This window comes from Piliocolobus tephrosceles, unplaced genomic scaffold (genome assembly GCF_002776525.5).
Source record: "Piliocolobus tephrosceles isolate RC106 unplaced genomic scaffold, ASM277652v3 unscaffolded_29231, whole genome shotgun sequence".
NCBI lineage: Eukaryota > Metazoa > Chordata > Mammalia > Primates > Cercopithecidae > Piliocolobus > Piliocolobus tephrosceles.
Window position 1 is genome coordinate 14,399 of NW_022312345.1, and position 15,482 is coordinate 29,880.

The 15,482-nt window shown below is 49.3% G+C and overlaps 1 protein-coding gene across 1 annotated transcript; it reads left to right on the top strand.

The window, feature by feature from the left end:
* The first annotated feature begins 5,598 nt into the window (after positions 1–5,598).
* LOC111554290 (cytochrome P450 4F11) lies at positions 5,599–14,892 on the top strand. Its single transcript, XM_026451429.1, has 7 exons — positions 5,599–5,645; positions 6,035–6,233; positions 8,747–8,891; positions 10,866–10,919; positions 11,010–11,137; positions 13,513–13,634; positions 14,393–14,892. The coding sequence occupies exons 2-7, from the start codon at positions 6,036–6,038 to the stop codon at positions 14,682–14,684; spliced, it is 939 nt and encodes a 312-aa protein (XP_026307214.1). The 5' UTR covers positions 5,599–5,645; position 6,035; the 3' UTR covers positions 14,685–14,892.
* Positions 14,893–15,482: the final 590 nt, after the last annotated feature.

The following is a 15,482-nucleotide window of genomic DNA, read 5'->3' on the forward strand; positions in this document are numbered from 1 at the left end:
TAGTATCCATGTTGTAGCATTAGTATCCATGTTACAGCATTAGTATCTATGTTACAGCCTTAGTATCCATGTTACAGCATTAGTATCTATGTTACAGCCTTAGTGTCTATGTTACAGCATTAGTATCTATGTTACAGCCTTAGGGTCTATGTTACAGCATTAGTATCTATGTTACAACCTTAGTATCTATGTTACAGCATTAGTATCTGTGTTACAGTTTCAGCACTGCGTTCCTTTTTATAGCCAAATGGTATTCCATTGGATAGATACACCATATTTTGTTTATCCGTCCATCCATTGTTAGACATTTGGGTTGCTTCCACTCTTTCACTATTATGAATAGTTCTGCTATGAAAATTGATGTATAATATAAAAGGAAAATAAAATCTCGGGACCCCAATTCACTCTCCCAAAAAGAAAAAATTAAGCTGAAAGCTGAGTCATGTGAGAACCTGCCAGAAAGCTTTAGTAGATATTGATAAGCTGATTCTAACATTGATATGAAAATGCAAACGATCTAGAATAGAAACAGTTAATTATATAAAGGAGAATAAAGTTGGCTTCAAGACTTCTGTAAGAGTGAAATCAGCAAGATGGTGGGATAGGAAGTCCCCGCAATTGGATCCCCCTAAAAAACAATAATTTCACAGCCATCCATGGGAAAAAGTGACTTTCTGAGTGCCTTGGGATTCAGGTAGGTATTTGTGAAACCCAAGACCTAGAAGGGTTGCTTTGAGAAGGCAGACAGACCCACACCCAGGTGGCAAACCTGCTGTTCTGGTCCCAGCTCCCTATTCTGGTAGAGACCCTATTCCATAAAGGGCTTAGGAGCAGAGACAGCAGCCACCCAGGGACTCCTTGGCCTCTGAGCCTGCAGGGAGCTGTGGCTCAGGTGCATCCCACACACTCCCAGAGCATAGAGTCCAAGAAGTGGGAGCTTTGTGGGGACCCACAGAGTGGAGACCTGGGAAGATTACTGGTTGTACACACAGAGGGAAAAACAAACCACACAAGTGAAATACATAAACATATAAATAGTTATAGGTACATAAGCATTTATTTATTTTTATTATTTTTTGGATGGAGTTCCACTCTTGTTGCCCAGGCAGGAAGGCAATGGTGCGATCTTGGCTCACTGCAAACTCTGCCTCCCAGGTTCAAGCAATACTCCTGCCTCAGCCTCCCAAGTAGCTGGGATTGCAGGCGCACACCACCATGCCCAGCTAATTTTTGTATTTTTAGTAATTTTTGTATTTTTAATAGAGACGGGGTGTCACCACGTTGGCCAGGCTGTTCTCGAACTCTTAACCTCAGGTGATCCACCCACCTCAGCCTCTCAAAGTGCTGGGATTATAGGTATGAGACACTGTGCTTGGCCCATAAACATTTATATTCTAAGCTTAAAAATTATCATGCTAGGGTTTATTTATACAAATACGACAGATAGAAGTGTATGCACTTATGCACTGTTCACCTCGTTTCTGTGAATATCTAGTAGACATACCTGCTGTTCTGTACCTTACTCTCTTAGCTTCATATCTTGCCTCTCTTGACGTGTGTGCACATAGAGGAAGATGCATTTTAAATGATCCTCTTTCTCGTTGATTTAGAACTGGTTGAGTTTAAAGCTCATTTCTGTAGAGTATCTACCCTCTAATATTCTGTAAAGCAGGGGCTCCCAACCCCTGTGCAGCAGACAGGTACTGGTCTGTGGCCTGTTAGGGACTGTACTGCACAGCAGGAGGTGAGCGGTGGGTGAGTGAGTGAAACTTCATCTGGATTTACCATGGCTCACCATCACTCGCATTACTGCCTGAGCTCCACCTCCTGTCAGATCAGTGGCAGCATCAGATTCTCATAGCAGTGCAAACCCTAATGTGAACTGCACCTGCAGGGGATCAAGATTGCATGTACCTTATGAAAATCTAATGCCTGATGATCTGTCACTGTCTCCCATCACCCACACATGGGATCATCTAGTTGCAGGAAAACAAGCTCAGGGCTCCCACTGATTCTACATGATGGTGAGTTGTATAATTACCTCATTATATATTACAATGTAATGATAATAGAAATAAAGTGCACAATAAATGTGATGTGCCTGAATCATCCTGAAACCATCTTTGCCTCTCCTCCCCCTGCTGCAGCCTGTGGAAAAGTTGTCTTCCACGAAACTGGTCCCTGGTGCCAAAAAGGTTGGGGACCACTGCTGTAAAGGCATAGGCTGTGTGTGTGCGTGTGTGTGCGCGCATGCATGCGTGCTGAGGTCTCCATGCTGCGGAGCATTCAAGCAGAGACTATCAGGGATGCAGTAGCTGGGCTGTGCAGAGCTCACGTCTTCATTGGATGGGAGGCTGAAATCCCTGGATGTTCAGTTCCCAGACACAGAACAGCTGCCATCTCCCCTGGAAGAATCCACCTGTGAGTCTGCCTTAACACCTAACAGGTGTTCAAATCCTCTGTTGCTACTTCACCACAGATAACTCTTCTGGATTCAGGCCAAGGCTCCTGTGTCCAGGATGTTGCTCCCCTAGCCATAATCTACAGCCAAAGAGAGCAGGTGGTGAGGGCAGGCTGGATCTTTAGGGCCCTTCTCCAGTATAGCGCCAGGCCGTGTCTCTGCCCCCTGCGGGATCCGGGTCAGACCCCATATCCAGCTTACACAGCAACCACAGCAACAGCAGGAACAGTGAGTTGCACTTGCTGAGCCTTTAGTCTGCCTTGTGCATTTTGCCTGCATTGTCTGTTTTAAGTATTACGACAGCCATGTGAGGTGGGTGCTACTGAAACGCCCATTTACAGATGTGAAGGAGCACAGCCCAGTGGTGGAGGTGGCACAATGAGAGGCTGAGTGGGTGATCTGGGTGTACAGCCCGGCTCCACCAGCTGTGTGACTGTGGGTGGTCACTTAAATATCTTCCAGGCTTAATATTTCATTTGTAAAATGAAAAACAAGGTGGTTGATATACTTAAAGGACTTAAAACAGGCTGTGTGAGTTATGTTGGCAAATGGTGGTGGTCACCATTCCAGCTCTAGGCTGCCTGCTCATCCCAGGCACACAGGAGGTCTGCAGTGAGCGGAGCCCCTCTAGCCACTGAGGGCGCTTTCTTCTGCGTCCCTGGAACCCTGCCTGGTTCATCAAACTCTGGCTTTGCTTCCTGAGCCTAACAGGGATGGAACTGCCAGTAAGTGAGGTCTGTCCTTGCAGAGGGAGTGGGGATTTTGGGAGATGCACCCTACCCCACTGAAGCTGCAGGGCCAGCTGCCTGAATCCCCTGGCTGATTGAGCTGGCAGTGGTGGTGGGGTGGGGGAGGTTTGGGGGCTCCCCAACACCCAGCCAGTGTCAGGAGCAGTGTCTTCCCTGCTTTCCTGCTCAGCAGCTCTGCTAGGAGCCCCCTCCTTCAAGCACCCCTTCACCCGAGTCCACCCCGAAAGGCAGTTCTGGACAGGATCTAGGGAGAGCCAGGAGGGGAGCCCTGGGTCTGTGGGTGGAGCATCCTGCATGTGGAAGGAGGAGCCAGGTGCTGATCCAAGGGCCTCCAGATATTTCCCCTCTGGGGCCACTACATAGCCTGAGATTCCTTCATTATTAATGCTCCTGTATCAATGACATTGACCCTAACGAATGGGTGCAGAACAGCATGGCAGAGGAAAAAGGTTTGGGCTTGAGGGTCTCACAAACCTGGCTTCCTGTGAGCTCTGCAACTTGGGCTAGAGGCCTGCCCTCTCTGAGACTCAGTTTGCTCTTGTGTTAAATGGACACATTCCCTTCTCTGGATGCCATCACTCGGGTCTCTCCAACAATCCCAGGGCTCTGGCTCAGAGAACCGAGGGGAGGTTGATGTGAAGGCTTTGGGCATGGTGATGCAGGTGAGCATCTGACATGAGCAGGTGCACTTGACCTAGAGTAGGTGGAACGCAGTAGGCATGCTTTACCTAGAGCCCCTGCCACACAGTAGGAGTGCTTTGTGGAGAGTGCCCTGCACAGAGTAGGCAATCTTTATGCCAAGAATTTGCACAGAGTAATTTTACTTTATGTAGAGCACTCGATACACAGAAAGAACACTTTATGTAGAGTATCTGGCACACAGTAGGTGTGCTTTATCTAGAGTATGGGACACAAGGAGTCAGAGTTTATGAAGTGTACCCAGCACCCAGAGTAGGCACGCTTTATGTAGAGCACTTGACACACAGAAAAACACTTTATGTAGAGCATCTGACACACAGTAGGTGTGCTTTATGTAGAGTACCGGACACGTAGAGTCAGAGTTTATGAAGTGTACCCAGCACCCAGAGTAGGCACACTTTGTGTAGAGCACTTGGCACACAGTAGGTGCACTTTACGTAGATTGCTAGGCATGTAGTAAACATGCTCTACGTAGAGCATCTGACACACAGTAGGTGTGCTTTATATAGAGCATCAGGTGCGGAGTAGGTACACTTTACATAAGTTACTCTGCACAAATTTCATTTTATGTAATTTGTGAATTACATAAAGAGAACACAGAAGCAAGATTTTCTGTAGAGTACCCAGCATACGGTGGGCACACTTTACGTAGAGCACTTGGCACACGGTACACGACATGTATATAGAGACCTGGCATAGGGTAGGCGTGCTTTATGTAGAGTCCAGCACACAGTATATTGCAATATTGCATATTGTCTTTTACAAAGAGCAGAGACTGACACACAGCAGCTACAGTCACTTCCTGTTTTTCAGGCTCCCTCCTCAGAATCTTTCATCTGTCCCTGTCTAAGGCCCATTTAGCTGTGATCCCTCCTCTGTCCCCCTCTAAGGCCTCATCTGATGTCCCATTTCCCAGATGGGAAGCCTGAGTCCAGGAGGGGCTCACAGCCCACAGTTAGAGCAAGGAGAAGGCAGAATAAGGACTCTACTCAGGGTCCCCTCTCTCTGCCCCCCTGGCCCCAACCACTCATGGCCGCTCTCAGCCTTACCTCCCATCCCCCATCTCTGCCCTCCTATTCTGAGCCCAGCCTCCAGGTATTCTCCTCCAGTGGGGCTCTTTATCTCTGGAATCTGACCATGTAATCCCCAGCACAGTTAGGTAGTTTGCTCCTGCTCCTGTCAGTCATGTCTCGAACCAGACTCTGGGTTACCTGGAGGCAGGACTTGAACTCCTGCCAGGCTGTGAAGCCAGAGGCCAGGAGCTTCTGTCTCTGAATCTCCTAAATCTGCACTGAGAAATGGTGCATTGTGAACTCCTAGACCACACGTGGAGAGGAGCTCAGAACATGATCTGGGACAAGGGTTGGCCTGGCCCTGCTCACCTGCTGCCTGAACTCTCACGTTTATGCCTCTATCTGCCACACCCTTGCCTTGGGAGGGCAGGGTGGCTGTAAACGTTGGGACTCAGAGTCACCTTTGACTGTTCCTTAAGATCCCCTCCCACTCAACTGTGAGATGCTGAGACCTGAGGATCCAGAGTCCATGCTGTGTCACCCTCAGCCGGATCCGCTGCACCCAGTTGGCCCAACGCTAGGTTTTGGTTGGCTGCCCAGGCACAGAAGACACACCCAGTCTGTAGGGATTGGCTCGCCCAGCCCAGCCCAGCCTCCCACAACCTTCCTTAAATCGCAGAGCGGGAGAGGAGGGTGTGTGGGACTAGCTGCTCCTGACAGAAGGTGCCAGGCTGCGGGTGGCAGGGTCCTGGTCTGGGATGGGGAGAGGCACTGCCCAAGGCTGGGGTGGGTCCAGGCTACTGACCTGGGAGACTGGTGATTTCCTGGTAACCAGACCCCTGGCAACCTCCCAGTGTTTCAGGCTGGGCCTTTTTGGATTCTAATCAGTTTCTCTTTCTCTTTCCCTTTCTGTGTTAACTGGAGGCCACTTGGCTGCTGGTTTTCATTTGGTGTTTCTGGACTTTAGATCTCAGCTTTTGTTTACCTGTCTCAGACCCTTCCCTGATCTGCCTCCAGCACTGCCCTTCCTGGCACCTCTCCACTGTCCCTGGAGCTTCCTGGGCCCTTCCCTGGGCCTCAGGATGTCGCCCTTCATCCCGTCTGCCCTTCAGGATGCTGCAGTTGAGCCTGTCCTGGCTGGGCCTCGGGCCCGTGACAGCATCCCCATGGCTGCTCCTGCCGCTGGTCGGGGGCTCCTGGCTCCTGGCCCGTGTCCTGGCCTGGACCTACACCTTCTATAACAACTGCCGCCGCCTCCAGTGTTTTCCGCAACCCCCGAAACAGAACTGGTTTTGGGGACACCAGGGCCTGGTGAGTTTGGCAGCAGGACGGGTCTGGGATCTCAGGATGGATGGAGTTCCTGAGGGGCAGGAATGCGGCTCAGGGAGCTGGGTTTTGAGGGTGGCTGGGGTCTGGGAACACAGAGAAGAGAAGGAGGTGGCTCAGCCGTTCCTCTGCTCACCCATTCCTCTGTTCACTCATTCCTCTCATCACTCACTCATTCCTCTGCTGCACCACCCCAAGTCTTTTCTCTCCTCACTTTCCTCCCACTCCAGCCTGCTTGGATCTTTTTCCTGCCTGTCTTCTCTGTGTTACTGCACCTCTCAGGGGCTCCTGTGGGAGTGGTATGGGTGCACAGAGCAAAGATCTGGCATTTGCACCTTCTGTACTGCTGGATTTGAGGCCTCCTGAGCCCACTGTCCAGGGGCTGCTTCCTGCCTGGCCCATGTGCTTGTGTCTGCCCATCTCTGGGCTGCTGCTTTCCCACCGGAGTTAGCTCTGAGCCCCTTTCCCTATGCAGTGGGGCCAGAAGAGAAGTGTGGGCAGTCTCCCGCTGCCTCTTTTCTGGAGGCAGCTTCCTCCTATCTTGCTCTTCCTCACTGACATGTCCCAGTCAGCCTTGTTGCCTGCCTGAGTAAAAGCCGGTCACTCCCTTCTCTTTTCAGAAGCTGCCCTTGACTCCGCAGACCTGGGCCTCTGACTTAGACCTGCTCTTCCAGTTGGGGGACATGGCCTTGGTCTGCTCACTTGTAAATGGCATGACTGACGGACGTGTCCACGGGTGCAGTGGAGGGTGCACAGGACGCACTAGCACAGAGCCTGGCCTGCGGGAGGAGCTCACTGTAGACAGTTAGAGTCACTCCTGTGCCCCTGGGGGCTGCTGAGAATGGAAGGCCCCGAGTGTGGGAGCAATAGCAGCCCATGCAGACCAGCTGGGATGTGAGAGGGATGTGGGAGCCAGCCCCAGGGACACGTCCTGAGGCCACACTGCTGTCTACAAACCTCCTTCCGTGGGGACTTTTCCATGTGGCCGTCACCAGGTTGAAACCATTTCTAAGATGAGAAAATACATCCTTTTGAGCAGACAGCTTGCCTTCTCCATCTGCCTTGGTATTTACCCTTGGATCTTTATTTTTTATTTTTATTTTTTTTATTTTTTATTTTTTTTTTGAGGCGGAGTCTCACTCTGTCGCCCGGACTGGGGTGCAGTGGCCGGATCTCAGCTCACTGCAAGCTCTGCCTCCCGGGTTTATGCCATTCTCCTGCCTCAGCCTCCGGAGTAGCTGGGACTACAGGCGCCCGCCACCTCGCCCGGCTAGTTTTTGTATTTTTAGTAGAGACGGGGTTTCACCGTGTTAGCCAGGATGGTCTCGATCTCCTGACCTCGTGATCTGCCCGTCTCGGCCTCCCAAAGTGCTGGGATTACAGGCTTGAGCCACCGCGCCCGGCTATTTTTTAAAATTTATTTATTTCTTTTTTTTTGAGGCAGAGTCTCGCCCTGTTGCCGAGGCTAGAGTGCAGTGGTGCGATCTCAGCTCCCTGCAACCTCAGCTCCCTGAAACCTCTGCCTCCCAGGTTCAAGTGATTCTCCTGCCTCAGCCTCCTGAGTAGCTACGATGACAGGTGCCCACCACCACTGTCCACTAATTTTTGTATTTTCAGTAGAGATGGGGGTTTAGCCGTGTTGGCCAGGCTGGTCTCGAACTCCCGACCTAGGTGATCCGTCCACCATGGCCTTCCAAAGGGCTGAGATTACAGGCACGAGCCACCGTGCCTGGCCATTATCTTTGGATCTTGGAGACAGCCCAAAGAGAGAAGGAGCAGGGGTCAACAGAGATTCTCTGCAGCTGTTCAGAATCCAGACACGCTGCTCAGGGCAGAGGCTGCACCACATCTGGAGGCTGCGAGGGGAACTTGCTCTGGCTCCTGGTGGGGAGTTGCATTACTCAGGGTTCTCTTTAGAAACTGAATTGACAGGATATCCTTCCTCTTATATCTTATGCATGTATGAGACACAGAGAGAGAGCATGTGTGTGTGAAAGAGAGACAGAGAGAGAGAGAGAGAGAGAGAGTTTATTATGGGAATTGGAAAATGTGATGATGGAGGCCAAGAAGTCCCATGATATAGCATCTGCAAGCCAGAAACCAGGGGCACTTGTGGTGTAAATTCAGTCGGAGTCCCAAAAGACCTGAGAACCTGGAGTTCTCATATCCAAGGACAGGAGCGGATGGATGAGCCAGCTCCAGAAGAGAGCGCACATCCACCCTTTCCTCTGCCTCTTTGTTCTATCTGCACCATCAAAGGGTTGAATGAAACCCACCCCCTTTGGGGAGGTGGATCATCCTTCCTCAGTTTACCTATTCAAATCCTATTCAAATGCGAATCTCTTTTGGAAACACACCGATGGACACATCCAGAAATAATGTTTTATCAGCATATTTTATCTGGGCATCTCTTGGCTCAGTCACATGGAATTCATGGTTAATTCAGGACACCTAGAATTAATCATCACAAGGGCTGCTGGCCTCTGCCTTGCTTTCAGATCACTCCCACGGAAGAGGGCGTGAAGAAGTTCACCCAGCTGGTGGCCACCTATCCCCAAGGCTTTAAGTTTTGGATGGGTCCTGCCTTTCCCATCCTCACTTTATGCCATCCTGACACCATCCGGCCTATCACCAGTGCCTCAGGTACCCATGCAGAGCTTGTGTTTTGAGGGGGAAGGGCTGGGAAACATCAAAGGCCTTCTAGCCTCTCCCCTCCCCAAGCTTCTGTGTGGCCCCTGCAGGACCCAGGGCCCTCGTCCTGCTTCTTTCTCAGCCATGTTCCTCTTTCCTTCATGTATTCACCAACCCCCATCTCAGCACCTCCTCCCTCCACTGCCATCTGTCTCTGCCTTTTTTTTGTGTTCTGGGCACCACTGTGGCCCCAAGAAGCCTCAATTTAAGGCCCTATCCTCGAGGAAGCCCCATGCTTGAGGAAATGGGTGTGGACAGAGACATCTCAAACTTCGTGGAGTCAGGAATTGGCAAGAAAGAGATGGGTGTGAAACCGGGAGAACAAGATCTTTCCTGGGGGCAGGTTGGAAGGCTTCCTGGAGGAGGGGTTGCTGGAAAAATGAGTAAAAAGATGTTAAAGCAAGGGGAAAGGTGATGCAGTGGACATCATTAGTATCCAGGTCCCCCTGTCAGGCCTGGCATCAACCTTGTCTGTCCCTAAGTCTATAGCACTAGGAGGATTTGAGGCTGGTGGAGAATCTGGGCTGTGATTGATGTGATGTTCACCTCTGGTAAGTTTATTCCTTCTACCTCATCCTGTCACTCATCCACCCTATTCATGGTTCTCCTGCTCCAGGCCCCAGGAATCTCCAGTAGGAGATCCCACTCCAGTCTGGGGCCCTTTCTTTCCGTCTGCTCATCCAGTCCTTGAACAGGCCAAGCCAAGCAGGGGCGGGGCAGCATCCCACAGAAACTATGGCTGTAACCTCAAGATGATGAGTGACTCTGGGCAGGTCCTCAGCTCTCTCTGACTGCTGAAATCTCTTTTAGTTGCGAGTGATGGAAACTCAAGCCCATGTGGTCTAAGCAAATAAAGAGAATCAATGTGCTGTAAGTCTGGGGAGAGTGGTCTTCAGGCATAGTTGGATCCAGGTGTCAATTAATCCACATCACTGGGCATCAGTCTCCTCTTGATTTTATGATTCTCTGTGTCATTTTGCCTTTTCATATGGTGTCAACGATGAGTCTCAGAAGCCCAGTTCCAATCAGAAAGCCCACCTTTCTCCCAAGGGTCCCACAGATAGCCTATGTTTTCTACATTGTATTTGATTGTATCTGGTATATGCTTCCACCTGGGATCACACAGAGAAGTCATCATGTGTGGGGCTCAGCTGTGCCTGAGGACATTTGGGGCATGTCAGAGTCTTTTTGGTTCTTGTCTGAGATGTAGTGTGAGGTTGTCTTTTTATCCTGCTTCACATGTCTTGGCCATGTTTGGCGCTTGTCCAAGGTGTAGGACCCAGGGTCTCTTTGAGAACTGTGTGAGGTACTATTTGAGTCTTAGTAGAGTTAGGTCTTAGGGTAGATTTGAATTATGGCCTGAAGAATAGGCTTGGTTACACCTGGGCTATGTTTAGGACATTAATGGCATCATATTTAAAAGTTATCTGGACCCGTCAGTGGAGTAAACAGAGGTCATATTACACCATCTCAGGCTCATGGGAGAGCATGTTGTGTGATTTAGGGTTTGTCATGTGTGTTTTGGCCATGTCAGGAAATGTTAACACGTGTCAGGGCAATATCCCCGGTCCCAGATCCATGTCAGAAGATAGCAGAGAGTGCTGGGGACATACAGGGTGTCCTAGATTCCTGTAAAGGCATTCTGTAGAGTGTTGAGCTATGCTCAGGTGTTGCAGAACATGTTGGACCATGTAGGAGATATGTCATTGTGTGCTGGAGCATGCTGTGTTATTACTGTGCTACTGCAACCTGGTCTGGTCTCTCCTTCCTCCACCATCCTCCCTTCTTCCTCTATCCTTGGCCTTTTTCCTGCTATGCTGGGTGGGAAAAGTGGAAGTGCACAGCCCTGGCTGGCAGCATTCCTCCATACTCAAAGTCCTTCTCTTACCCCTCTCCACGGCCCCTGATGGTCCTCAATGATGTCAGCTGCTGTTGCACCCAAGGATATGTTTTTCTATGGCTTCCTGAAGCCCTGGCTGGGTGAGTAATTGAGGTGAGTGGGGTTGGGGATGTCATTTAGGGATAAGGGAGGGTGCTGCCCTCGACCACTGTTCTTGATTGCCCTGCTAGGGGATGGGCTCCTGCTGAGTGCTGGTGACAAGTGGAGCCGCCACCGTCGCATGCTGACGCCTGCCTTCCATTTCAACATCCTGAAGCCTTATATGAAGATTTTCAACAAGACTGTGAACATCATGCACGTGAGTCCCTTGAACTATGGGTCCCAGTGGAGCCTCGGGGTGGAAGGACCACAGGCATATCTGGTCTGCAATTTTGGTTGTGCTTTGGGGCCAGTGCTCTTCCTCTCTGAGCCTTGGTTTCCCTATCTGTGAAATGGGAATATTAATCTCTACTTAAACGGTGGTAACATGATGTAGTGGATTCATGTCCCTGGCACATAGTAGCTCTCAGAAGGTGTGAGATTCCATGTTTCTCTCACAGAAACCCTTCAAACTCAAGAGAGTAAAGATGAAGGTTGCATAGTAGCAATTGCTGAGTACAAACTGCCTCAAAACTCACTGGTTCGGAGCCATAAGGGGTTTATGATACCTAACAAGTGTGTGAGACAGTTGGCTGGTTCTTCTGCATGTGGATGGGATCACTCTTGGTACATGTGCAGCCGGGGGTCAGGTGAGCAGTTTTGCTGATCCTGGATCAGTTTATTCACATGTTTGTTTGGGGCTTCACCAGCTTCAGGTTGATCTAGGATGGCCTCAGCTCTGACACCTGGACTTTTCTCCTTGTATTTCTCTGCCTCCAGTATGCACCCTGCTGTTCACATGGCATAGACTGGGTTCTGAGAGACTGCAAGGAGACTGCAATGTCTCTGGACATTCTTTCTGCAATGTTTCAAAGTTCAACCAGGCTTACGTCAGCACAGACTCAAAGAGGCATACAAGAGGGTCCATTTCTTAATAGAAGTTGCTGGAAAATCATAGTGCAAAGTGTATCAATTCAGGGAGAATTGAAGAATTGGCAGTTGGGATTTTGTGAAGTGCTTAGGATGTTTTTCTTAGTTGCAAGCTGATAAGCTAGCTTTGTTAATACTTCATGGATTCTTCAAGGAGATACGAGAGTCCTGGGTCAGAGACAAATGACTATTTATTACTCATGGCATAAATAAACATAGCAAGTAGTATGTTCTTGGTTTGCATCATTTTTCCAAACCACCCAAATCCCATGGGGTGCCACAGAGAGGTTTCAATAGTTGCCTGCTCATGCAGTACATTGCATGGAAGGAAAGGAGCACTAGACTTAGGGAATCTGCTTTTTTTTGTTTGTTTGTTTTTCTTTTGAGATGGACTCTCTTGCCCAGGCTGGAGTGCAGTGGCGTGATCTCTGCTTACTGTAAGCTCTGCCTCCCCGGTTCACACCATTCTCCTGCCTCAGCATTCCAAGTAGCTGGGACTCCAGGCACCCGCCACCATGTCCAGCTAATTTTTTGTGTTTTTAGTACAGACGGAGTTTCACCATGTTAGCCAGGACGGTCTCGATCTCTTGACTTCGTGATCCGCCTGCCTCAGCCTCCCAAAGTGCTGGGATTACAGGCGTGAGCCACCATGCCTGGCTGGGAATCTGCTTTTTTTAGCAAGCAGAAGCAAGCCTGATATTGGTCCAGGAGCAGTCATTGCCTTATCTCTCAATGTTGTTCTCTGCAAACACAAGCCTGAGAAATGGCCCAAGCAAGAATAACAGGGTGTGTGTGTGTGTGTGTATATGTGTGTGTGTATATATATATATACACACACACACACATATATATATATACACACACACACATTTGCTTTAAGTTCTGGGATACATGTGCAGAATGTGCAGGTTTGTTACATGGGTATACATGTGCCATAGGTAAGCATGCACCCACCAAACTGTAATCTAGGTTTTAAGCCCCACATGCACTAGGTATTTGTCCTTATGCTCTCCCTCCCTTTGTCCCCAACCCCCTGACAGGCCCCAGTGTGTAATGTTCCCCTACCACAACAGGGATATTTTTGAAATGAATTTATAGCAATGGAGATGAGTAAAACCAACATTTACCGAGCACTCACCATATCCTAGAAACAGTACCATTTGCCAACTCCATGATATATATTTTGTAATTTAATTTCAATAACCCTGTGAGGTTTTGGTTGGTTTTGCCCTATTGTGGACTATGAAACTGAGGTTCAGAGAGATTAGGGAGCTTGCCAAAGTTCAACCAGATAGTAAGTGAGCTAGGAGTGCTGAGGCAGTGATTCTATCCTGGTTTATCTGGCCCCAAAGCATGATGTCCTAACTGTTACCGAAGATTTGATAGATGGGACCTACAGGAGTGCAGGAGGTTGACCAAGAGCACACAGACCATAGGAGGCTGAGCTGGGACTTGAACCCAGGTCTCTCGACTCCCAGCCATGAGTCTTTATCTCCTAGTAGTAATAGTTTCTGGTCCTATCCAAGGCTGGTCCTTCCTAGGGATGGGTGCCTGGGGCAGAGGACCAGGAGGATGATTGCGGGGGGGCCATCTTGGTGTTTGGGTCTGGGAAGGTGCTCACAGGAGACAGTTCTCAGCTTCAACTCTGTTTTTTTCTCTGGCTAGGACAAGTGGCAGCGCCTGGCCTCAGAGAGCAGCGCCAGACTGGACATGTTTGAGCACATCAGCCTTATGACCTTGGACAGTCTGCAGAAATGTGTCTTCAGCTTTGAAAGCAATTGTCAGGAGTGAGTCCTTTCCTATGACCTGAGAACTTGGGCCACGAACCCAAGGGAGTAGGTTGGAAAAGGATGACTGACTGGGGTAACCAGAAGTGTCTTTCTGAAGGCACTTTCTGTGTGTCCTAGCTGGGCTTTGAAGGATGGGGAAGGGAAGAGAGAAAGTACGATCCTTTCAAGTAGGTAGAAATATTTGAGTATAGGCAAGAAGACTAGGATGAGGCAAGCGTATGCAGCAGACAGTAGAGATGAGTTTGTGGAAGTAGACAGGGGCTAGATACCAGGACACTGAAAATCAGGAAAAATGGCATGAACTTTATCCGGAGGTTCCCAGGAATCTTTTCAAGGGGGTTGGACCGATGACAGGTGCAGTCACAGCTAAGCTCTGTGGAGGTCTGCCTGTCATGTAGACACTACACGGAGCTGATGTTGGATGCAAGTCAGTGATGGTGGGGGCTGGGCCAGAAGAAGCTGGAAGACAGTGAGGTCTTGTGAGTTTTGTGAACAGTTTTTGGAAGGAAACGTCTAGGCTGGATACTGGGTGGCAGAGACAGGAGAGAAGCATGGTGTCCAAGCTATGCTCTGGGTACCTAGGTGCATGGAAGCAGCTCTCAGAGATGGGATGCCTGGAGAGAAGGGAGTTTGGAGAGTCAAGTCTCCTTGCTGTTTCCGGATACTCAATTTCCTGGTGGGCAGTAACTTCTAGCTGCTGGTGAGAGGTGCTCCTGGGACTTTGCATATGTTAAGTTGTTACCTCCCTCATGCAGGAAGCCCAGTGAATATATTGCCGCCATCTTGGAGCTCAGTGCACTTATAGAAGAAAGAAACCAGTATGTTCTCTTGTACCCAGACTTCGTGTATTACCTCACTCCTGATGGGCAGCGCTTCCGCAGGGCCTGCCGCCTGGTGCATGACTTCACAGATGCCGTCATCCAGGAGCGGCGCCGAACCCTCCCCACTCAGGGTATTGATGATTTCCTCAAGGACAAGGCAAAGTCCAAGACTTTGGACTTCATTGATGTGCTTCTGCTGAGCAAGGTGGGCTTCTCTGGGATGTGAATTCAAGTCACAGAGTGGAGATTTATGCCAATGTCAAATGAAAGAACTTGGACTTGATCCAGAGGGCAGTGGGAGCCATGGAACATGCTTGAAAAGAACAGGTCAGAGATAGGTTTGAGAGATGACTCTGTGGAATTCAGCTGGCAGGGGACCGCTAAGTTTGAAATAGTGAGGAGCCTGAGATTTTACTTACATGTTAGTAAGTCAGTCTGACACATTTTAATGCATATCTATATGTCTATGTCTATATCTGTGGTGACAGATGCACCAAACCCCTGGATCACAGCAGCCTGTTTTAATCATTTGCAGCAATAGCAGCAACCAGAGTAGGATTGTAGAGCTGACTCTCTATTCTCATATTCCTCCTAGGGTAGTACAATGTTTTTACCTCTAAATACACCAGAATGCACTGCAGAGAGGGGGCCCCACATTATACATCTTGGAGCTTATATAGGATAGCTAGCACATGTGCCCCTTCTTCCTTCCAGGGTGAGTGTGAGAATGGGGGGGAGGGGGAGAGAGGAGAGAGAGAAGAGAGAATGTTTGCTTTGGTCTGGAATAAAAACTACTACTTTCTAGTGAGATTGCCATCCCTGTAGGTTTATAGGTTTATAACCCAGATGACTTCTGGAAAGATAGGAAGGATTCTCTGAGTTTATCACTCTAGAATGTGAGCATGTGAGCAAATATCTATACAGCAATCCTTCCTTCCTTCCTTCCTTCCTTCCTTCCTTCCTTCCTTCCTTCCTTCCTTTCTTTCTTTCTTTCTTTCTTTCTTTCTTTCTTTCTTTCTTTCTT